Genomic DNA, 23,150 nt, shown 5'->3' with positions numbered 1-23,150 from the left:
GAAGGAGATGAAGGGCCAATTCCAGATAAGTGATCTCAGGCTTCTCTCCTTCTATCTTGGCATTGAGGTGCATCAGGAGGTGGGCACATCACAGTGAGCCAATACTACGCTGCCCAAGTCGTGAAGATTGGCGGGATGGAGGGGTGCCACCCTGCCCAGACGCCCATGGAGGAAAGGCTATGCCTAAGCCATGACAGCATCCCTCCGGAAGTCAACTCCACCGAGTACTAGCGACTAGTCGGAAGCCTCTGGTATCTCCTCCACACGTGACCAGATCTGGCCTTCGCAGTAGAATTTGCGAGTCGTTTCAAGGAGAGTCTGATTGAAGAACATATGAAGGCAGTGAAGCGCATCCTCCGCTATATCAACGGCACGTTTGACTACAGCCTGCACTACGAGAAGTCGACCGAAACAACTCGGTTGGCTAGCTATAGCGACATCGACCATGCTGGCGACATCGACAACCACAAGAGCTCCAGCGGCAACCTCTTCTACCTTGGGAAGTGCCCAGTAAGTTGGCAATCACTCAAGCAATGAGTGGTGGCTCTGTCATCATGTGAGGCAGAGTACGTTGCAGCTACCGTGGCAGCAATTCAAGCAGTCTGGCTCATGCGACTACTCGGTGAACTCATGGGAAGGAAGGCCGAGTGCATGGAGCTCATGATGGACAGCAAGTCGGCACTGGTGCTGAGCAAGAATCCCGTCTTCCATAAGCGAAGCAAGCATATCGAGTTGAGGTACCACTTCATTGCGACTGCATTGAGAAAGGATTCATCGACGCCGACTACATCAACACCAATGATCAGCTCGCTGGCTTCCTGACGAAGGCACTCGGACGAGTAAAGTTTCAGGAGCTGCGATCCAGGATCGGGATGATCCAAGTATCTTTGAGCAAGGCACACATGGCTTAGGGGGAGAATTGTTGAGATTTTAACCCTAGGCAGTATCTAGGCTAAATCAAATTAGTCGTAGGTAGCAGCACGCTGCATTTATTGCTTGCATGCAGCCCGTGCACTGAGGTTCTTTTGCTTGTAACTTGCGCCTGGTCTTGTAGCCAGCGCCACTTTATTTTATTGTAACTTGTCCCCTTAGGATATCTACTTAAATCAAAGCTCACAGTAGCAACCGGGATCCAGTCGGAGCCCTAGTGCAAACAACCTCAAAGGTGTGAGTGTGTTCATCTCCCTCCCAGTCTAGGCAAACCACACTCGGTCGGTTATGCTTGAGAAACCACTCGATGGGAGGTGGATTTCCAACATGGGCGGAATTTCACCAAACCGACAGAGCGCTCTGGAGTTGACAAATCTGCCTCAGCTACCACTGATAAGATGGTGTCTAAATCAGAGCATGAGGATAAGTTGGCCTCATTGTAGCAGTACCGCCGCAAGAAGGGCCTCTGTTACAAATGTGGTGGGAAATGGAGTACAATTCATACTTGTCCAGATCAGATTCCTCTGCATGTCCTGGAGTAATTGTGGGAAGCGTTGGAGCTGCAACAGTCTGATGATACAGACCAAGTGCAGTCAGAGATAGTACATGGAGATGATGCTGTTAGGACAGTGCAAGCTCAAGAGCCCGAACAAGGAAGCAGAAGACAGACACTGAAACTTTTGGCACACATTGGGAAGCAACAGGTGCTGATTTTTGTGGACTCGGGCAGCATAGGTACATTCATCAGTGATCGTTTGGTTACTACTCTGAAACTTCCAGTCCAACCATGCGCCACTGCCAGTTTCAAAGCCGCAGATGGAGGACAGCTGCAGTGCACCGAACAAGTCTCCAATCTGCAGTGGTGGACACAAGGACAAACCTTCACCTCTAATGCCCGAGTATTAGCCCTGCGTTGCTATGACATGATCGTGGGTGAGGATTAGTTGGAGGCCGTCAGACCTGTTTGGGTGGATTACAAGACTAAGAAGGTAAGGATCAGTCATCATGGCAAACGCATTACTTTGCAGGGTGTGCGTGATCATCTGGATGAGGGACTGGAGAAATCTAGAAAAAACTGCAGGGTCTAGTCAGAAATGGGGGAGGTGGCCTACTGCATTTAGTTAGTGCAGTGCCGTGTGAGGCGTTGACGGATGAGCTACAGTATATCAACTCCGTTGAGACTGCAGCTCAGCATGACGCACCAAATATGGTTCAAACCTTGGTCCAGAAATATGATCATGGGAAAATTCCCTATTTCACACTACTAGAGTTACTGATTTCTTTCTTGGCTCTCTAAAAAATTTGGTTCCCGATATGACCACGATTTCAACTTTCCTCAATTTTGATACTCCGTAAACCCGTTAAATAGCATGCTAAAAGACCATTTTACCCTTTTGAAGGACAGTGGGATACACAGCAGCTACCTTTCTCTTACCACTCCTCCACATCTCTCGGCCCCGGCATCCCTTTGCAGCTTCTGTAGCAGTGGCGACGCAGGGCTTCGACAGCTGTTGCGGCGGCGGCGGCACGCGGCTCGGGCAGCAGCTGCTGGTGGGAGCTGCGGCAAAGGCCTGAGGTGGAGCGGCGTCGTCGGGCTGCACGCTGCCGTCGGCAAGTCGCAGTCCGGGCCGCCGCACTTGGGCGCACCAAGCCCGACCAGCATCCAGGGCACGGCGAAGAGACACGGCCTCCCTACGCCCACGCCTGCGCCCGCCCCGGCGCCGTTGTCCACCGCTACCCTCCTGAGTAGCATTCTCGCCTAGGCCCCTGGAGAGCACGCGAGCCAAGCAGGATCAGCGCAACCAGTCCAGTCCCTCCGAAAACGACGGGCACCGAAAGGCGAGGCGAAAGCAAAAATCCCCTGCGAGACGGCAAATCAGAGCCCCCAGTGCGATCCAAAGAAGCACCGAGAACTCCACCCCGCAAGAACAAGGCGGTGCAAACAGACAAGCGTTGCGCGGGACGAACAGCGACGGGGAGATAAAGCCGGATGAGGAGGAACCTCACCTCACCTCACCTCCAGCTCCGAGTTGCTAGCAAGAACAGTCAAAGAGAAAAATAAAACACCCATGCGCATCCCATCCATTCCCACCTGATCAGCTGCGCCGCAGCCTGTTCCCTCCCTCCTCGCTCGCTCGTCGTCTCTCTATCTCTCTTCCCTCTCCACCGCAAGCAATGGGGTCCGGGATACGGAGGTTGTGACCGCACAGGCGCAGTAAAACGCCACTGCATCACTGCAGCCGCTGTTCAATGCCTTTCGCAGCGGCAGGCCGGCAGCATTCTCTCTCACCGAGCAGCCGTGGCTTTAGCATGCAGCGCATCAAAATCAGAGGAGGGGGCAGAGAGTAGCAAGGGCTCGCGGCAGAACCGCACCTGCTTGGGCGGCGGGTTCTGGAATGGGGAGAGGACCTGCGTCGATGGCGAGAAGCTGCGTGTCCCTGGCCTCGCCGGCGGGGAGGTGATGGAGTGGCAGAGGGACGCTGGGGCCCGAGAGGGATGGGGAGGAGAGGTAGAGGGACGGGGGGGAGAGGTAAGAGAAGTAGCCGCGGAGGGGCCCACACCTTTAAAGGGGGCAAAATAGTCTTTTTGCATGCCATTTAACAGTGGATGGAAAAATGGACGGAGTGTCAAATTGGGAATGAAAGTTGAAATTATAGCCATATACGGCATGAAAATTTTTAGAGGGCTAAGAAAGGAACCAGCGATTTTAGCTGTGTCAAATAGGGAATTTTCTCAATGATCATCTCTTTGCTACCCCCACGGAACTACCACCAATGAGAAGTGGATCATTAGATCAATTTGATGCCAGGTTCTCAGCCGGTGTGAGTTCGGCCTTATCACTACTCATCCATTCAGAAGACTGAGATTGAGGCTCAACTCAAAGAGATCTTCAGAATGGAGTAGTCTGACACAGCTCAAGCTCTTTTGCCTCACCGGTTTGTTAGTTCGGAAGAAGAACGGGTCGTGGTATTTTTGTGTAGATTATCGCCAGCTCAACGCCATGACATTGAAGCACAAACACCCAATGCCGGTCGTCGAAGAGTTACTGGATGAGCTCAGTGGTGGGAAGGTGTTCACTAAACTGCATTTTCAAGCCGGTTATCATCAAATTCGAATGGCAGTCGGAGAAGAGTACAAGACAGCATTTCGCACACATCAAGGACTTTATGAGTTTTTGGTGATGCCGTTTGGGCTCCCAAATGCACCAGCCACATTTCAAAGTCTAATGAATGTGCTGTTTGCTGAGTTGCTTAGACATGGAGTGCTGATTTTCATGGACGACATCCTTGTGTATAGCAACACTCTGGAAGAGCACGTGGTCCTTTTGAGGAAAGTGTTTGACATCCTCCATACCAATAAGTTCTACATCAAGCGCAACAAATGTTTCTTCGCTCAGCCATCAGTGGAGTACTTGGGCCATGTTATATCTGGAGAGGGTGTGGCTACAGATCCTAATAAAGTTCAGGCAGTAATGGAGTGGAAAACTCCCACTAATATAAGGCAGTTGCGTGGTTTTCTTGGTCTTACAGGGTATTACTGGCGATTTATTCAGCATTATGGCATCATCAACCGTCCCTTGACCGAACTTCCAAAGAAGAATCAAACCTTCCATTGGTCTACTGAGGCTGAACAGGCATTTCAGATTCTGAAACAGAAGATGGTGCAAGCCCCGGTATTAGCGGTGCCAAATTTTTCCAAACAATTTGTTTTTGGAGACAGATACCTATGATTTTGGAATTGGAGCAGTGCTGATGCAGGACCATCACCCACTTGCATCTCTTAGCAAGCATCTGTGTCCCAGGAATCAAACATTATCAGTGTATGAGAAGGAGTGCCTTGCAATACTCATGGCTATAGAAAGGTGGCGTCCATACTTACAACATGGTAAATTTCATATAAGGACAGATCACAAGAGCCTACTCCACTTGACTGAACAAAGAGTCACTTCTAGATTGCAGCACAAAGCCTTGGTCAGGCTCATGGATTTGAATTATACAATTCAGTACAAAAAGGGCACTAACAACGCAGAAGCTGATGCACTGTCAAGATATGAATCAGAAGGAGAGGTATTTGCAATTTCAGAGTGTGTGCCAGCCTAGATTCAGAAACTGCAAGATGGATATTCTGAACATCCTGATGACAAGCAGTTACTTACTGGACTCAGTCTCACTGGCAGTAACCAGAAAGGATATACACTGCAAGATGGTGTGATTAGGTACAAGGGCAGAGTGTGGATTGCTAAGAACTCTTTAGCCCAACAACATATTTTGGAAGCTGTCCATGATAATGGAATAGGAGGACATTCAGGCATCTATGCCACGTATAGCAGAATTAAGACACTATTTGCATGGCCCAATATGAAACAATCAGTGCAGACTTATGTTCAGCAGTGTCAAGTGTGTCAGCAAGCTAAGACTGAGCACATCAAGATTCCAGGCCTTCTTCAGCCATTGCCAATCCCAACTCAGGCATGGCAGATTGTGAGTCTTGATTTCATTGAGGGTTTACCCACCTCAGATCATTTTAATGCTATATTGGTGGTGATTGACAAGTTCAGTAAATATGGACATTTCATTTCCTTGCATCATCCATTTACTGCAACTCAGATTGCCAAGCTTAAGCCTGGTTCACTTCCCAGTCTCCACCCCGCCTCCCCCAACCCGATCCCGTGGCGGCGCATCTGACTCACCGCCCCGCTCGCCCAGCGCCTCCCTCTTCTCTCGCGCCTCGCAAACTAGCTCGCGCTGCCGCTTCACGCCTCCTTCCCAGCTCACGCCGTCGCCAGCCTCAGCCTCTCCCGCACGCGCCCTCGTGCTCGCCTAGCGGCCTCAGCGCTCGCCTGGTCGCCCCGCCGGCCTCTCCCCCGCACGCGCCCTCGTGCTCGCCCAGCGGCCCGAGCGCGCGCGCCCAGTGCTCCGCGCTTGCTTGCCTGCGCGGCCGCGCGTGTTCGCCTTGCTCGCGCTCGCCACGGCCCCTCGCCGCCGTCCGCTCGGCCTCAACCTCGCCTGCGTCCGCCCGCTCGCCATCCCAGGGGTGCTGTCGGTTACGGGCAACCCGCGGGTCGCCCGGAACCCGAGTGGGCACGGGTTTGGGCAGGAAATTGTGCCCGTGACGGGTCGCGGGTTTCTTAACGGGCGGGTTTGATGTTCACGGGCATAGGTTTGGGATGGGTAAAAATCCAACAAGGTTGTACCCGTTGCCATCGCTGCTCTGTAACTATCTCCGACTGCGCAGGAATAGAATATGCATTCAGTCACCTCATCAGTGCTAATGGGATGGGCTAAAATTTATCTAAAATATAAAAATTTTAGTAAGAGTACAAATGCTAATAGATGCTAAAATTTAGCACTTAACATTGGTTCATCCCAACAAACTTTTAGTTCTATAGAAATTATATTTGTACACTAATTAGAAACGTAATGTACAGGGTGCCAACTATATTTTCAAATGAGCTATACATATTCCTATATTGAGTAAAATTGTTAATGCACAAATGTAGCCATCAAGGATAATTTTGCAATGGTAAACAAATTATGTCTTTGTTCTCCTTTTATTGCATAAAAAAAAATCGGTCCCTGGCAACATAAACATATAGACCTAGCTAGTCTCGTAAACGATCTGATCTCTGGACTCTGATCGTGTGGATGGGTTCCAGCCGTCACCGTCGGACCAGTTGGCCGGGCAGGAGGTTCACCTTCAGCGCAGACGCGGTGCCAGCGGTGAGCGGCCTGTGCGTGTCGACCAATGACCCCCGGAGTAGAGTAGGCGCCGGCACCGGCACGGAGGAGGACGGTGCAGGTGCAAATAAGGTTGCACCGGCCCAGCCGCCGAGGCCTGCATCTCAGTTTCGTATCTAGTCCATGGTCATGCTGCTGGATCCGCATCTCTCCTCGTGCTCTGACCTACTGCTAGTCCTGCAGTACTTGCCAGGACGGGGAGTCGGTACGGCCTGTACGGTGCCGAGTGCCTGCCTGCCGACGCGACGCCCGCCGGCCATCATGCGCAAAGGATGTGGTTCCTCTGACTTTGATACCTCTACAGTTAAGTCGCTGGCGCGGTGATCAGGAATCAGAAAGACTCAGGTAGTGTTCGCATCCAAAGTGCAAAAGAGTAAAAGGGTAAAAATTTTGCCATTTGCTAAAAGTGGCAAAAGTTTTACCATTAGGGGTGTTTGGATCCAAATGGTAAAAGTTTTAGCAAAAGCTCATTTAAACCTCTTTTCTCCCTCTCCTATCTCCTTTCCCGCGGCATGGGGAGGCCGAGGCGAGGGGTCGGGCGGCGGGGGCGGAGGCCGAGGCGCGGGGTCGGGCGGTGGGGTCGGGATGCGGGATCGGGCGGGTTGCTGTTTCCTTTTGCTATCTGTTTTTGCTGTTTTTTTTTCTATAGGGTGTTTGGGTCCAAATGAAAAAAAAAAAGCAAATTTTTTGCTATTTACCCTTTTGCCAAAGGATGCCCTCATCCGCAGCTCCCCTAGTAAAATCTCCTAACCACCCGCCTCTGCCTTTCTTCTACGCAGAATCGGTTATCCACGTGGAGATTATACATGCGTGGAGATTAACTGTTTGATAATTTCTCGGTAAAATCCGCAACAATCCAACGCTATGCTCGTAACCGTTTCACCTAATTTGACAGATGCGTTCTAGTTTCATACACAGCACTGACTGCAGGGACCTCAGCTCCTTTTCAACTTTCGAAAAAAAGAAAAAAAAAGAGAGGAAAAATACGATGGCCACGATGCTAAAGTCTGATGTAATCTAGCATTCTTTTACCGAGATTGCTAGCTAAACAACCTGCAACCCTTTACTTTCCATCCTTTTTTTTTGCGTCTGACAAGCCACTGTCCGATTGCAATAATGGGCAAAAGCTAGAGGAATGGGCTAAAGTGACCTCTGCTGGATCACATCCCTCTCCAAAGGGGATTACATTAACAAAGGGGGCATCACGATCTTGCAGCTCAAGATCGTCTATCATGGAGTTGGTCATGGACGGCTGGAATTCTCTTTTTTTTTTCTTCCTGTGTTAACATTTGACAAAGAGTTAGTGGCTCTTCAAGTAAGATTCAGCAACTACCAACTGAAAGTGACGCCTCTTTTCTGACTTCGACTTGGATAAGAATATGGATCACGAGATCTCCATTTAAATTGCAACGGCTAGCCTTAATGTCTTTAACATGACGTTATGTGTCGGCAGAATAATGCTCCTGACATGTTCTAAGCTCGCAAAAGCCCCCCCAAAAAATAGAGGCAATCCCATATATCAGAATAAAGTAAAGCTGACCGAAATTCTTTTTTCAGATTGACACAAAACGTAACCACCAGATCAAGTAAATACGTCTAAATACCTACTCCAAAAATAATTGATTACAATAGAGACCTCCACTTCCTTCGTTTTCGCGCTATCTATGTGAATAATCGGATTCCCTTGAACATAATAGAAACAAACAAGGCAAAAAAAGTCAGAATAGACCGGCCATCTGTTGCCATGCCAACACACTCTTGTTTCCCTTTCTTTTTAAAACCTTTCAGAATGCTTTCTTCAAGCAGGAGGACTAGTGTGAAAGCTCCCTCTTCCATGCTTGCATGTCTCCTGGCTAATGTGGACAAAAACTCTCATTTGTAGTATTACACAGAACATGTTAGCCTGTTGTGTAGTGTGTTTTAATTCACCAAATCTGCCAGTGATCCTTTCTTTTAATCAAGGCACTAGGATAGGACAGCCCAAGTTTTGCTTTGTTATTTATAGGTGCAGGGCCTTGACCTCCTGCCACCTACCTTCCCTGTATGGCCACCACCCCATTTAGATTCTGTTCCTCCTAAATCTCCTCTCCTCTCCATTGGCCCTGAACTTCACCAAAATAGTTTTCTGCTTCGCAGGCCTGTCTCTCAGGATTAAGGAGCCTCTTGTTCTTGTTTTTGGTTGGAACTTGGCGCAAGGATCTGGAGGCGATTAAAGAGGTGTGTTCATGGTTCTTATTTCTTGTTTAATGTCTGAATATTTGTTCTGTAGATCATGGTCCTTAAGATTTAGAAGCAAGAAACAAACTTGAATGAGATGGAAGCGCTTATTGTCCAGTTGCATGCTCTCTTTCCTTCCCTCGATTGTTCTTGACTCCTTGCATCTCTCGACCATACATCCTGACCTGCAATCTGTTCCTGAAAAAAATGAGAAAATCGCTTGAAAAGAGCAGCATGCACCAAAAAAAGCTTCAAATGTGCTCTTCTGAAATAGTTCTTATCCAATCCTAGCACTTGCACTTGGTTTCCAATAATTAGCTTTTTCTTGGCACAGGTTGATTGATACGGAACACAGATTGTGAGATCCAACAACCAAATCTAATCGCAGAAAAAGAAAGTCAGCCAAAGGCTTGTGTAGCACCACATCTTGCCGTCAGGGAAAATGGGGCTGTCAATCTCATACCCACCGGATGACTACCTGCCAGCAGTGGACGACAACATGGGCAGGCTGTTCATCCGGTCCCTCAGCTTCGACGACAACGACATGGAGGATGCAGCTGATTCGCCTTCGGCATTGTCCCCCAGCTACGGCCATGGGAACCTGATGATAGAAGGCTCCCTGAGCTTCAAGAGGAGAGAGGCCGACCACGTTCAGATGCAGACTCTCTTGTCCGTCAGGAGTCCCAAACCTGACAGAGACTGTTGCAACACCAGTAATGGTGCTGGCACTGCTGGTTCATCAAGATTCGGGCCAGCCCGAGACCGTCCACCGGATCATCCTGTCGACGAAAATAACAGCCCGAGGCACCAGGCCGCGGCCCTCAGACTGCAGAAGGTGTACAAGAGCTTCAGGACAAGGCGCCAGCTTGCGGATTGTGCCGTTCTTGTGGAACAACGATGGTAAGGACTGACTGCCATGTTCTATGTTGTCGTTTTGATTGTCATAGTTGGGGGAGCTTGTTCTTGTCATTGAGGTGGTGGTTTCTGAATTTTATGATCGGCAAATGCAGGTGGAAATTGCTTGACTTTGCGCTGCTCAAGCGAAATTCAGTGTCATTCTTCGACATAGAGAAGCCTGAGACCGCTGTTTCAAAATGGTCCCGGGCAAGAATGAGGGCTGCCAAGGTACCACTTGTATTCTTTCGTTCAGATATCATCATACCATTTGTTTTTTGTATCAGCAGTTTTCTTGGACTACACTACATTTCTGACACAGGTGTAGTGTTTCTATCACCTTTAGGTTGGCAAAGGTCTCTCCAAGGATGAAAAGGCCCAGAAACTTGCCTTGCAGCATTGGCTTGAGGCGGTATGCACAAAGAATAAAATGTCCCAATGCTATTCAGATGATGCTATTCTGCAACCAAAACTGGATTTCAACTAATTTCTTATTGTCAGATTGACCCTCGACATCGGTATGGCCACAACCTGCACTTCTACTACCAATGTTGGCTCCACTGCCAGAGCAAGCAACCATTCTTCTACTGGTACAGACACAGCAAAAGTGCAGTAGTTATGTGTCCGAACCGAATGAACAACACAGTTATTGAGTACTCATGGTTCTGTAATTCTTATGACAGGTTGGATGTAGGTGAAGGGAAAGATGTCAGCTTAGAGGACCATTGCCCAAGATCGAAGTTGCACAAGCAATGTATCAAGTACCTTGGCCCTGTAAGTTCCACTGCTCCTCTTCTGATTCAAAGAGAGAAACCATCCAGGCAGAATCTGCTCGCTTGGAGATGTTACATCCTATTAACAAGATCTGTTGTCACGCATTGTGCAGAAAGAAAGGGAATCTTATGAAGTGATAGTCGAGGATAAGAGGCTGATGTACAAGCTGAGCCGTCAGATCGTCGATACAGCTGGAAGCGCCACGGGGACGAAGTGGATCTTTGTGCTGAGTACATGCAAGAAACTTTACATCGGCCAGGTGAATTAACAATTCTCCAAGAAGTTCCAATAGAATTTTCTTTTCTTTTTTAACGAACACAATAGAATTTTCTTGAACATTAACATAATTTCAGAAAGTGATGCATGGCCAAATTTTTACGTCTTTGCAGAAGCGGAAGGGCGTATTCCAGCACTCAAGCTTCCTTGCAGGGGGAGCCACATCTGCTGCAGGGAGACTGGTTGCAGAGAATGGAGTTCTGAAGGTACTAACCAGGGCAATTAGTAGGATTCAAAATAGCAACACTAAATTTGTTCTTGGCTAACTCTGAAATTTTCCCCATTGCAGGCTGTGTGGCCTCACAGCGGGCATTATCGGCCGACAGAGCAGAACTTCCAGGAGTTCATGAACTTCCTGAAGGACAGGAGTGTGGATCTGAGCGATGTGAAGGTCAGCAGATCCTATGTATCAAGCTGATCACCTCAAATGAAATTCTGCTTAACCTGATACTGGTATTTTTTTTTGGGGGGGTTTTCCTATAGTTGAGCCCATCAGAAGGTGAGGAAGACGGCGACTTCAGCAGCCTGAGGGGCAACCACTCGCAGCTGGACTTGACCGAGCTGTGCCAGCAAAAAGAAGGCAGCCAGGAACAAGATGCGCAAGCTGCGCAAGGCCATGGCGAGCAGGAAGCCGAGACCCGCAACGACGAACCCGCCCAGTCATCTACCGAGACGAGCGCGCCGGCGGCGATGAGGAAGGCCTCCTCGGACAACAGGCTGCACGGTAAGCGGCCGCCGAGGCTGCTGATCAGCTCCGACAACAGAGTCCCGCTGCCACCGGCCCCGCACCCCAGCACCAGGCCGCTGCCGTCGCCGGGCGGCAAGGAGATCGACCCGGACTCGGCCACGTTCGGCGAGTGCCTCGACTTCTGCAAGCGGAACCTGTTCGCGGAGGACCTGTACGAGGACCACGGCCTGGACGACCTGGCGGAGGTGCCGGAGGAGCTCATCCTGAGCCGCATCAACTCCAAGCGCGCCATGCGGTCGTACCAGCTCGGGAAGCTGCTGTCCTTCCAGTGGAGCACCGGCGCCGGGCCGCGCATCGGCTGCGTCCGGGACTACCCGTCAGAGCTCCAGTTCCGGGCGCTGGAGGAGGTCAGCCTGTCGCCCCGCGGCGGCAGGCCGGCGAGGTTCCCGTCGCCAAGGCCGGGCGCGCTGACGCCCAACAGCATCCCTGCTGGCAAGTGCGGCAGCCTCACCGCCGATGGCGACGGCGTCAGCATGTCGCTCAAGCCCAGGCAGAGGAGTGCTACCTGGACTGCGTTCTGAGAGGCCTTTGTTTCCTTGTTTTGTTCCCCGGGAGGAGGATGCCAACTGTGCATATTGAGAGGGAAAAGTGAGATAGTATGATCACAATTGCTTAGAAGGATCAGGATTAACATTTGGCAAGCACATTGGTGATGCCATTGCCTCACTAATAGATGGTCCAATGAACATGCTCTTGAGACTTTTCTAGTACATACATACAGAGTGTTGGGTCCGGAGGACTTGCTCCCAAACAGAGATGAGAAAAATGGTTCACTTTGCTCTACGGAATACCTTATATGCGCTTATAAAATCCAAAAAAACATCCGTTGTTACGGTAAAAAAAAGAGGGGGTATTTATACCCCCACACCTCAGTTACATGATTCCCTCAATATCCCTATCTAACTAGAATATCCCTAGTATATTCCGGTCTTGGGGGCATTTTCTGTATAAAGAGTGTATAAATTGGCTTTTGTCTGTGTGTCGCGCTTTTTTCATAGGAGCGAAGGTCTCCCGGAACCTTCGGCCTTCCTTCTCGTGCTGAACCTTCGCGGGCCGCGTTGATCCTTCATCGCCTTGCGGATCTCTCCGATCCATCCTCATCTAGCGAAGGTTCTTCGGAACCTTCGCGTGCTTCATCCTTGAGAGACGAAGGTCCCTGCTAGCTTTTGGCCGCGGTCAGACCTCCGATCCTCGATCACCCTCGAAGGTTCGATCCAAACAAGTGAGCAAATAGGGTTTCCTAAACGACTCCTACGTCCCCTGGAGCTCACCACGACCTTCATCGAGTCCCTTCCGGAGGTGGCAATCCTCAACACAAGAGGAACCCCAGAGTATGGCACTGTAGCTCCGTGAGATCATCATAGGGCGTCTCACACTGTGCACAAATTTAACAACTGAGCAGATGTCACCATTTACCTGATGAAAAAATTAGCAACTAAGCAGACGTTACCATCAAACAGAGGTGGTGTCATGACACTAGATATAGGTTGACTCAAAGACAATGTTCTTGGAAAGTTTTTGAGTGCAAGAGCTTGCACACAAATCCCGCACCAAAAGCAGATGGTGTAAAGCAACTTAGCAGAATAAGCAGATGATCCAGTACAGGAAGGAAAAAGTTATCACTCATGAAATTACTTGAATTCGACAAATAAAAAACCACCACGTCACAATCTCCTGTGAGTGCACACCTGAGCGACTACAATGAACAATCATGCAAATCAGACAGTTCCAAGAGATCCAAACAAACGATTTCGATGTGTAGTGGACAGCGTAGCATTCACCCAATAAATTCAGATTATGAAGAACTCATACAAGCCATTCAATATTGTTACCCAAGATTGCAACATAACCATGTCACACAACATGAAGTGCACTTAAATTCATTCAGGCAGTAACAGACCAAAACTTGCAACAAACGAGTGCTCAAATTACATTTCCATTGCTCTTAACTCGTTCTCCATAGCCTACTCAAAAGACAAAGTAGCATTGTTCAATAACTTGATACGAAAGCAGTACACTAGGCAAGGGGGAATCAATCCATCATTTAACTCGTTTAAGACAGGAACGGCGAACAACTGGCACAACCACCAGCTGCTTCAGCGCAGCCTCCTGGCCTCCCTCTCAGATTCGAGGAGGGTGAGGATGTCACCCTCGCGGACAGGGCCCTTGACGTTCCTCATGATGAGACGGTTCTGGTCATCCAGGAACTTCACCCTGACCTGGGTCACCTGACCCCTGGAGCCGGTGCGGCCCATCACCTTCACCACAACAGCAAGCTTAACCTGGGTATCCATGCTGCACCAACAGAATTGATTTCAATTAGCCATGGAAGACATGGTAAGATATATTTAGTTTTAGTAATTAAATTTTACTCGTTCAGGGACAAAGCCCATGATAACAACTGACAACTAGTTTGAAGTAATTGGACAAAGTCCCAATTTTATAGGTCCACAAATCGAAATTATAGCAAAAAATGAATAACATAAGAGTGTAATGTGTTCAAACTTCCATGTGCAGAGCCTAGCTAGATCCTCCACACATTCTGGTTGGTAAAATCAAATACTAGCTATGAGGGTAATCAAACTACAAAGACTGCATAGTATAACATTTCATCACCCAGCTAGATTTAAATAAATGCCTAAAATGAGTAAATTTAATTTCGAACATAAAATTCGAAAATGTTATAAGCATCTGTCTGCAATGACAAATAGCAGGGACTGAACTAGTCCGCTAGTCGCAGACACGCGGCAACTGATACCCACAAATTCACAGCTCCAAACAGCTGAAGTAGTAGAGAAGATCTAACCAGGTCAAGTCAGTAGCAATTCATCACGTGCGCAGCTCTACAACATATCAAAGAAAAACAGCAGAACCACAAGAAATAAAGTAATAACAGCTCTCTAGCACATCACTGATACCACGTGAAAGTGAACATATCTCCCCACCTGCCCACTACGTCCATGGTCTTAATTACAATAATGCTGCCAGCAGCGGATCCAATATAGATGTCTGGGTAATACCCAACTATTTTGCCCAAAAAATTGAGTATGCAACAGGTATATGTGTATGTATGATCTAGTTGGGTCAAATGCAGTCCCTTGCAGCCCCAATTCCCCATAGGCTCACCTCCCCAGCTAGCCACCCCGCCCAGCCGATTTACACGGAACCCCGAGTACCGAGTACCCAACTTGACAGACGTGGATTGACCCCAGCACTTGCTCCATCCCCGTCGCCGTCGCCCCTCCCTCAATACCTCCCCCCAATCCCTTTTTTTCTTCCCAAAACCCTAGCCACACGCCACAAGGCGGCCAGCGAGTTCTGCGCGCAGGTGCCGAATCCGCGACAACGCGACTTGGCGCCTAGCAGGAAGCAGCAACCAGCCGTATGCTCGCGGGCACGGCATGCCAGAAGGCGCGCGGCACCGCCGGTGGTAGCACGCCGCAGGCGAGCAACGGGCACAACGCAAGGGCATGGCCCTAACGAAACGGCCAGGAGCCATGTGAGAGAATCCCCGGCTCCTCTTCCCCGCCTTGGATGAAATTTTAGTTTGGGAACACCCAACGCCCAAATCCTGGATCCGCCACGCACAAACACACCAACTACGACCAAGCTAGCATCGGGAGACGAAACGAGGTAGATCAGAGGGCACGAACCTTTCTCCGGTTGCTGGTCACGGTGACTGCTGCGACGGCGGCGGCGGCGCGAGCAAGTCGTCTGGAGAGAGGAGGCAGAAGCAAAACCCTAGGCTCGTCGGGTGCTGATATATAGAGGGGCCTGGGGCAGAAGCGAATTGGGCCGAGCCTTGTGGGCCCACACAAAGACATGGGCCTGGTGCATTTAGGAATGAACTTCTCTCTGTTTATGTGCATCTCTCTCTCAATAAATAATACTAAGAAATTCCATGAGAAATAAAAGGGGGATGTTCTAGATTTTTTTTGCCCACATGTTACACTCTGTGTACACGATCACTGGATAAGAATACAGATAGTTTTGCCTTCACGAAATAAAGCAATTTTCATGCAAAGTATAAGGATCAATGTTGAACGAACTGCAACGTACAGTAATACCGTTGACACAGCGAGTTGACAGAACTTCAGACGAGCGGAAAATGTCTCAAAGTACGTGGGCTATCTCTTTAGTGCTACCTAAACCGCTAAACGGTCTCTACAAACATGGGATCAAGTATGAGTACAACATAAATGTGCAGCAAGTATCGGCCTCCCGAATCAATAGCTTTGTGTATCCGAAATCACGGTGAAGAAGAGAAGGGATGAGGGATCCCAATTGCAGGGTCAGGGTTGATTCTCCGAGTCAGGCTCAGGATTCACAGAATCTGTTGGCTGGATGGGAGATAAATCATCACCCTGCAAAACAGCAAATTCAGCCAACCAGCATGATAAGCTGCTGAGTTACCAGGTAGTAATTAGGATGCTTGCGGTTTGCAGCAAATTGCGCAGTAAGGAGCATAAGATGGCCCATACCATGACAACGTCTTCTTTGGGCTCAGGAAGGCAGTCAGCTTCTTCTGTATTTGCTGCTACTGGCTCTGGAGATGGCAGCGAACCGGACTACAAGCATGAAGATAATTCAGTTTGTTCATATGGCGGAAAATGGGGTTTCTTCAAATGCTAGACAGACAATTGAGTCGTAAGGCTACTTACCTTGAGGCATTTTGGGCTTTGTACTTGCATGCTGCCTGGACTGAGTTCCAACTGACAGTCTACATTTTGTGTGGTGGCTTAGAAAATATAGAGAAAAAATATAGCTTACACAAAAGACAAAAGAACAATCACGGAAATCAGAAACAATAAGTGGAAGGAAAGTATATTTATAGGCTACAATGCAGAACCTGTCCAAGGAATTGCTAATCCTATAGTTCTGTCCAAGGATAACATGCCATGTGCAAACTGGATATGAATCTGAACAATGTCTTTGATAGACCAAAAAGGTGGATCTTACAACATGTGGAGAAAGGAAATTCAGAAGATTCGAAGCCAAGGCATGATTGCAGGAAGGAAATATAATCTTATGACAATGACATCCACATGTCATCTAGATTTAGTGAGCTCTTCAATATCTCATGGTATGCCCCCAAAAACAACCATAAGAAGGAACAAACACTTTAAAAAGGAGGACTTGCCTGCTTCGTCAATTGCAGTTACCAAGTTATGCTCATTGGCTAGACCACATTGTGTACCTGGAATGCTAATGGTTTCACCAAGTAGAATATACTTAATGTCAAGACAACAACAAAAAAAAAAAATTTAATACCATGAGCACTGAATGTTTAATCTGCTCACCTTTCAGGCTGCCTATTATTCACATCCTGTACATCCTGACTTCCACAATTTGCTGAAAAGCTCTTCATTCTCTATATACAATTAGGAGATCACGAATGACCAACATTAGCTATGGGCGCGATGTACCATGAAGAAATACAAATCTATTGCAAGATCAATACATGAGCAGCAAAAATGGCATTCAAGTTTGATATCTGCATCTTACCTCATGGCCAATACTACTGAATAAATCTTGAAATCTCTGTAAAGCAATCTCCATGTTGTGAAGCTCCACATGCATTGCCTGCATAAATAACATGCACAATCAATTTGGATCTTCGAGACAATTGGAAATTTGCAATATTCGTAATAGAATTACCTGCTTCTCTGAAGTTAATCTCTCAATAATATCATCCTTCACCAACAATGCTTTCTTAAGGTAATACCATTAAGGTACCAAACAACCAATGTCGTGATTTTGATAGAAACTGAAGATAATATATATGCAATTTATTTAACTTAGTTAACGGATATTTCTTCCAATTGGGGCTGAAAGCTGTTGTTAAGCTTCTCAGCCTGAAGGCGATCTTTCAACTCATATATGATCCTTGCTCTACTTCGGAGTTCATGCTGATAAGCACTTATTTTACTTTCCAAGAAAGTAAGTTTCTCTGCATAAATGAAACACGAGAGTTACTGCAAAATAGAAGATAAAAAGAATACACTGTCATCATATGGAAATGATAATCTGATCAAGCAAGACTACAAGAAGCGACCATACCTACAACATCTTTCTCAAGCACAGAAATTCTTTGGACCTTATCCTTCAAGTCAGCAACTGAAATAACAGTGAAGTGACAGTGATGTACAATCGGAGAAGCAAGGACACAACAACAATAACAGCATAGCCTTTTGTCCCAAGCAAGTTGGGGTAGGCTAGAGATGAAACCCAAAAGAAACAAAGGTCACGGTTCAGGCACGTTGATAGCTAGTCTCCAAGCGCTCTTACCCAAAGCTACCTCTTTAGAGATATTCCACTCCTTAAGGTCTCTCTTAACTGACTCATCCCAAGTCAGTTTAGGTCTACCTCCACCCCTCTTTACATTATCGACCCGCTTTAGAACCCCACTACACACCGGCGCCTCAGGAGGCCTCCGTTGGACATGTCCGTTGGAGAAGCAAGGACACATAATAATAAAAATGAAATTGAATGGCCAGATGATGGGAATGGGAGAATGTAAGTGTCAAGTGTGATCATAGCCATACCTACATTTTCCTTCTCACCAACTAGACAATGCACATCACCTAGTACTTGTTTTACCGCTGAAACTTCCTTTTCTATCGAACTGAACAAAACAAGATGAGAATTCAACTTCTCTGAAATTACGGCAATCTGCTTATCCTTCATCTGGATGGTCCATTGCATAGAACAAGTAGAGTCCTGCCTATGAACACGGTGTATGAGCCAAATGTCAGTTTTTTTCCGTACATAGTATGATTCAGAACCTAAGCTAAAATCTCTAAATAAAAAGGAAATCAAGTAATGTGAATTGCATGAAAGTAAATGTGGTGTTGCATTTTATCTAAACAATGTACAAATATTTAGCAATGTACAAAAAAAAAGCATATATTGAAGCTGCTAACCATACATACATGACTGAAAGGGAGCTGTAAATCTACTGTATTATAGTCTTAGTTTCAGAAGCTATCTATGCGGGATAACATAAGTAAGAGAGTTTCAGGTCAAGGAAAGAAAGGCTTAAATTCCATTGTCATCTTAGGAGCTTGGGCCCTGTGGAACCATCGGAATCGCTGTGTTTTTTATGGGGTCAATCCTAGTTTAGCCAACATTGTTGCAGTCATAAACGATGAGTTGTTGCAGTGGTCCTTTGCTGGGGCTCGAGGAGTTTCATTCCTCCTTGCCCAAGCAACTGCAGCCACTTAGGTTTGCCTGGTCTAGAGTCCCGGTCGTGTCACTAAGAGAGAGTAAGTTCTAGTGTGTGTTTGTAGGGCGGGTTACAGGCCCTCGTTATCTGTAACATTTTTGGGGTTCTTTACCCCTCTCTTCTTCTTAATATATTGATGCGCAGCTCTCCTGTGCGTTCGAGAAAAAAAAATCTATGCGGGTGATGATTGTAAAAAATTGCTCAGTGGATTAACAGAAAGCAACTTTCATAAATGTGCAATTGGTGCAAAGACCTAAATATACTCAGCAAGTTCAGTATCAATATCAAGAAAGAAAGCATGCAAATGAATTCAACCAAACAGCAGTGGTAACCCAAAAGAAGAAAAACACAAAGGGTGGATACCTGCCTCATAATGCTTTATAAAAGCCTCCCTTGATTGAAGCAGCACCTCCATGCTTTCTTTCAAGTTGTTTTCGTTCTTCTCCAGCAGCTCATTCTCATTTTCAAGGAACTTTATCTGTACAGAAGTACAACAATTGGAACTATCAATTATGAGGTCAATAGATACAAAGCAGCATTGGCAACTAGTTTTATCCATATAGTAAGATGACACTGATCTATAAGCAGTGGTACACACAAGATCACTATTATTCAAAATCATGAGTTTCTAGGACTTGAAAGCACCCAGCAGGCCAGCAGAGATAGCAACAAAATGAGCCCCAGAGCATAATTAACAATGTGGCGTAACTCGAGCCTAGCGAGGAACAGTTGTCCCACAACAACGCAATCTAAAACTGACAACAATAACATCGTATCAAATCAGAAGGCGCGGCCCAGACAAGCAACGCAGCATCTGGGGGAGAAATGTCAGGGAGCACGAACCTTGGCCTCGAGCTTCCGCAGCGCGTCGTCCCGAGCGGCCACCTCCGAGCGCAGCTCCCGAGCCTCCCTGCGGTGCTCCTCCTGCGCCTCCTCCCACCTCTGCAGCCAAAGCACCAGATTCCATTAGCGGACAAAACCACCCAAAGCCACGCTAGGACCCTAAACACTGAGAGACGCGTGGCCGGGAGGGGGGCACCTGGCCGGCGTCACGGAGCTCCTCGCGGGCGCCGCGCTCCCGCTCCTGCGAATGGGACACGGGCCGATGGTTAGGTCACGGGTCTAGAAGGATCGAGAAGAGCAGGCGGGGTGTGCGATCGGCTCACGCGGAGGAGGCGGAGCTCGGAGACGAGGGCGAGGAGCTGCAGCTGCAGCTGCGTCAGCACCGCCGCCTCTGCCTCCATGGCGCCGCGCCGGGGCCGGTGAGGGAGCTCGGGTCCCGATGATCCAACGGTTTGCTCCGCTCGGCTCTGGCGGCGCTGAAGCCCACGTAGTTTGGGCCCACTCAAACGATGGGCTGGACCGTTAAAAGCAGGCCCGAGCGGGCTGATCAAGCAACGGTGGCGACGAAAAACCCATCTATCTTCCGGAATATTTATTTACTAATCATCTTCTAATGTTCGAGATTCGAGTGGCCCACGCATGATCTCCATCTTTCTCCTCTCTCTCGCTCGCGCCGGCCGCTGCTCACGCGTGCGCCGACGGAGGAGCTAGGGGAGGAGGGAGGGGGTGGAGCAGTCGCCGGTGAGAGATGGGAGGTGGGGGAAGCGACCGCCGGTGAGGCCAGCGGCCGGGGTGGTTAAGGTGACGGGGTTAGGTCTCAGATTGCTGGACTTCCAATGATTGGCGACTCTAGAGGAAAGGTCGGTGGTCCGGCGGCGGCGGCGGTTCGGCCGGTGGCGGAGGCGAAAAGGCGCGAAAGCGCCACCGACGGGGCGGGATTGGACCCCCGGTGGGTGGTGGTCAGCAACGGGGGTGAGATGAAGGTCAGGGTTGGCAAGGTCGAAGACTGTGAGTAGTGGGCGGCGAGAGCCGCCGGCCAAGACGGAGGATGAGAGGGCGGGGATGGGCCTTGATGAGCTGAACATGACGATCTTATTCATCTTCCGTTTGATGGATAGGGACATCCCGTCGGTGAGCCATCCGAAATTTCGACAAATTTCGCTAGGTCCATCATCGTAGCCTCCTTTGTTTAACTTCCTTGAAATGTTTTCATTCTCTCATAGACAAATAGTTTCATATCACAAAAATCACAAATTCACTATCAAAAAAATCACAAATTCTATATTGAAATGTTGCAATTGCGAGATAAGAATCCATAGTGCAACTTTAACAAAAATGAACAAAGTTTGCCGGAAGTAACGCATCCTTTATTTTGTTTGTTATCTTGGTTCCATCCATAGTCTATCGTTACATGAAGCTTAGGATTCCCTGACTAACGAACTCGTCGAAACTATCCCGAGACTTTTCTAAATCATCATATTGGTGTTCTTTAGCTATTCCAAACATCTCCGAGCCTTTCTAAAATCTTCTCTCTAAATCATCACTTAGAGAGTTATTTGAGTAAAAAATATTTTTTATATCTTCGTACTCTCCAACATCCCCAACATCCCCAATATGATGAGACAGCGTGAGAATTCTTCCACTTAACATCCCCAACATTACACACGTGCAACCAATACGTGACTATTCCAACGTAGTAAGCAAAAAAAAACTCTGAATTGATGACCACTTGCGTTCCTAAAAGAAGTACTAAGGTTTGGCTAGCTCATAACGATGGACACTTGCCATTGGCTACGGCAATTTCCCTGCGCATTCCATGGCGACCTCCAGGAACCAAAAATACGGATTAACAGACAACCTCTTTGTATTGCAACACTCATCATCTAATCATAATAAAAGTTGGCACAGCCGCCATGCTGACGACCCAAGCTTGAGCCTTCATCTTCGCATGTGTTATATATATTGCTCCACCACATCTGCTGCATCACCAAAGAAGAAGAAGAATCAGCAGCCGGATCGACTCCACTTGCAATCCACTCCCCAGTCCAAGCGAGGGTACCTCCGAAATCGATAATGCACTCGCCGTCGCCGGTGCGGGTGGTGTCGAGGCGCGCCGTGAAGCCGCCGCCTCGGCCGCGCGAGCGCATCCCGCTTACCACCTGGGACCTCTCCTTGCTCTCCGCCGACTACATCCAGAAGGGCCTGCTCTTCGCGCCGCCGCCCTTCTCCACCGCACGCCTCGTCGACCACCTCCAGGCCGCCCTGGCCGACGCGCTCGCAGCCTACCACCCCGTGGCCGGCCGCCTCGCCACCGACCAGCACCGCGACGACGCGGGCCGCGTCGTCGGCTTCTCCGTCTCCGTCGACTGCGCCGGACAGGGCGTCGAGATCCTCGAGGCTGTCGCGGAGGGCGTCGCGATCGCGGACGTCCTACCTCCCGATGCCGACGTCCCGCGCGTCGTCCAGTCCTTCTTCCCGCTCGACGACGGCGTCAACTACGACGGCCACGAGTGCCCGCTCTTCGTCGTCCAGGTCACCGAGCTCGCCGACGGCGTCTTCGTCGGATTCGTGTACAACCACGCGCTCTCCGACGGCACGGCCTTCTGGGACTTCATCAGCGCGTGGGCGGAGACCGCGCGCGCTACCGCCGCGCGCGGCGCCCCTGTTCGAGCGCTGGTCGCCCGACGGTGGCGCGGCGGCGCCGGTCGTGCTCCCTTACGCCGACCTGTCTGGGCTGATCGCGAGGCCTACTCAGCCGCCGCCGCCGCAACGCGAGCGGATGCTGCACTTCTCGGCGGAGTCTCTGGCGGCGCTCAAGGAGCGGGCGCGGCAGGAGCTCCTGGCAGCCGGGGACGCGGCCGGGGCGGCCGCGGTGACGAGGTTCCAGGCGCTGAGCTCGCTGCTGTGGAGGTGCGCCGGACCAGGAGGTGGTGTTCCGCGCGTCCACCAACAACCGCGCGCGGCTCCGGCCGCCGCTTCCGGCGGAGTACTTCGGGAACGCCATCAACGCCGTATCCACGGAGGCGGTGCGCGCGTCGGAGCTGCTGGCGCGCGGGCACGGGTGGGCAGCGGCGGCCGTGGGGCGCGCGGTCGCGGCGCACGGGGACGCGGGAATCCGGGCGCGCGCGGCGGCGTGGGCGGCGGAGCCGGGCCTGTCGGCGTTCAGGCTGTTCGACCCGAACGGCATGTTCGTCAGCAGCTCGCCCCGGTTCGACATGTACGGGTGCGACTTCGGGTGGGGGAAGGCGCTGGCGGCGCGGAGCGGCAAGGGCAACAAGTACGACGGGAAGGTGTCGCTGTTCCCGGGGCGGGAGGGCGGTGGCGGCATCGACGCGGAGGTGGTGCTGGCGCCGGAGCACATGGCGGCGCTGGAGCTGGACGAGGAGTTCTGGGCGGCCGTGTCGCCGCCACGGAGAGATACAATAAGCTAGCAACAACATAGGAATGCTGCGATCAACTCACCAACTATCGATATGACTCGTTTTCAGCCATGCCACATGAGCCA

General features: G+C 49.5%; 3 protein-coding genes and 1 pseudogene across 4 annotated transcripts; 2 read left to right on the top strand and 2 right to left on the bottom strand.

Annotated features, from left to right (window-relative positions):
* The first annotated feature begins 8,496 nt into the window (after positions 1-8,496).
* On the top strand, positions 8,497-12,289 carry LOC112874075 (IQ domain-containing protein IQM5-like). Its single transcript, XM_025937244.1, has 10 exons — positions 8,497-8,885; positions 9,220-9,785; positions 9,896-10,010; positions 10,126-10,191; positions 10,281-10,369; positions 10,463-10,553; positions 10,666-10,812; positions 10,943-11,035; positions 11,119-11,220; positions 11,313-12,289. Exons 2-10 carry the CDS (start codon positions 9,328-9,330, stop codon positions 12,096-12,098), a joined length of 1,947 nt encoding a protein of 648 aa, XP_025793029.1. The 5' UTR covers positions 8,497-8,885; positions 9,220-9,327; the 3' UTR covers positions 12,099-12,289.
* A 1,116-nt stretch (positions 12,290-13,405) lies between these two features.
* LOC112874079 (40S ribosomal protein S28) lies at positions 13,406-15,384 on the bottom strand. Its single transcript, XM_025937249.1, has 2 exons — positions 15,231-15,384; positions 13,406-13,872 (listed from the first exon to the last, which is right to left on the bottom strand). The coding sequence occupies exon 2, from the start codon at positions 13,869-13,871 to the stop codon at positions 13,674-13,676; it is 198 nt and encodes a 65-aa protein (XP_025793034.1). The 5' UTR covers position 13,872; positions 15,231-15,384; the 3' UTR covers positions 13,406-13,673.
* Positions 15,385-15,646: 262 nt separating this feature from the next.
* Positions 15,647-20,116, bottom strand: LOC112874078 (structural maintenance of chromosomes protein 3). 2 transcript variants are annotated; one of them, XM_025937246.1, is made up of 14 exons: positions 19,969-20,116; positions 19,842-19,886; positions 19,646-19,744; positions 19,170-19,280; positions 18,123-18,297; positions 17,638-17,694; positions 17,391-17,527; positions 17,236-17,295; positions 17,083-17,160; positions 16,878-16,948; positions 16,718-16,782; positions 16,239-16,297; positions 16,059-16,145; positions 15,647-15,941 (listed from the first exon to the last, which is right to left on the bottom strand). In XM_025937246.1, exons 1-14 carry the CDS (start codon positions 20,044-20,046, stop codon positions 15,870-15,872), a joined length of 1,194 nt encoding a protein of 397 aa, XP_025793031.1. In that variant the 5' UTR covers positions 20,047-20,116; the 3' UTR covers positions 15,647-15,869. The 2 variants fall into 2 exon arrangements, with proteins under 2 accessions (XP_025793031.1, XP_025793032.1); XM_025937247.1 differs by having other exon boundaries at positions 16,059-16,140.
* A 1,545-nt stretch (positions 20,117-21,661) lies between these two features.
* Positions 21,662-23,076, top strand: LOC112872914 (annotated as a pseudogene).
* The last annotated feature ends 74 nt before the right edge of the window (positions 23,077-23,150 follow it).

Source organism: Panicum hallii, chromosome 9 (assembly GCF_002211085.1).
Source record: "Panicum hallii strain FIL2 chromosome 9, PHallii_v3.1, whole genome shotgun sequence".
NCBI classification, from domain to species: Eukaryota; Viridiplantae; Streptophyta; class Magnoliopsida; order Poales; family Poaceae; genus Panicum; species Panicum hallii.
The sequence above is the reverse complement of the archived record's forward strand: the minus strand, read 5'-3'. Positions and strand labels throughout refer to the sequence as shown.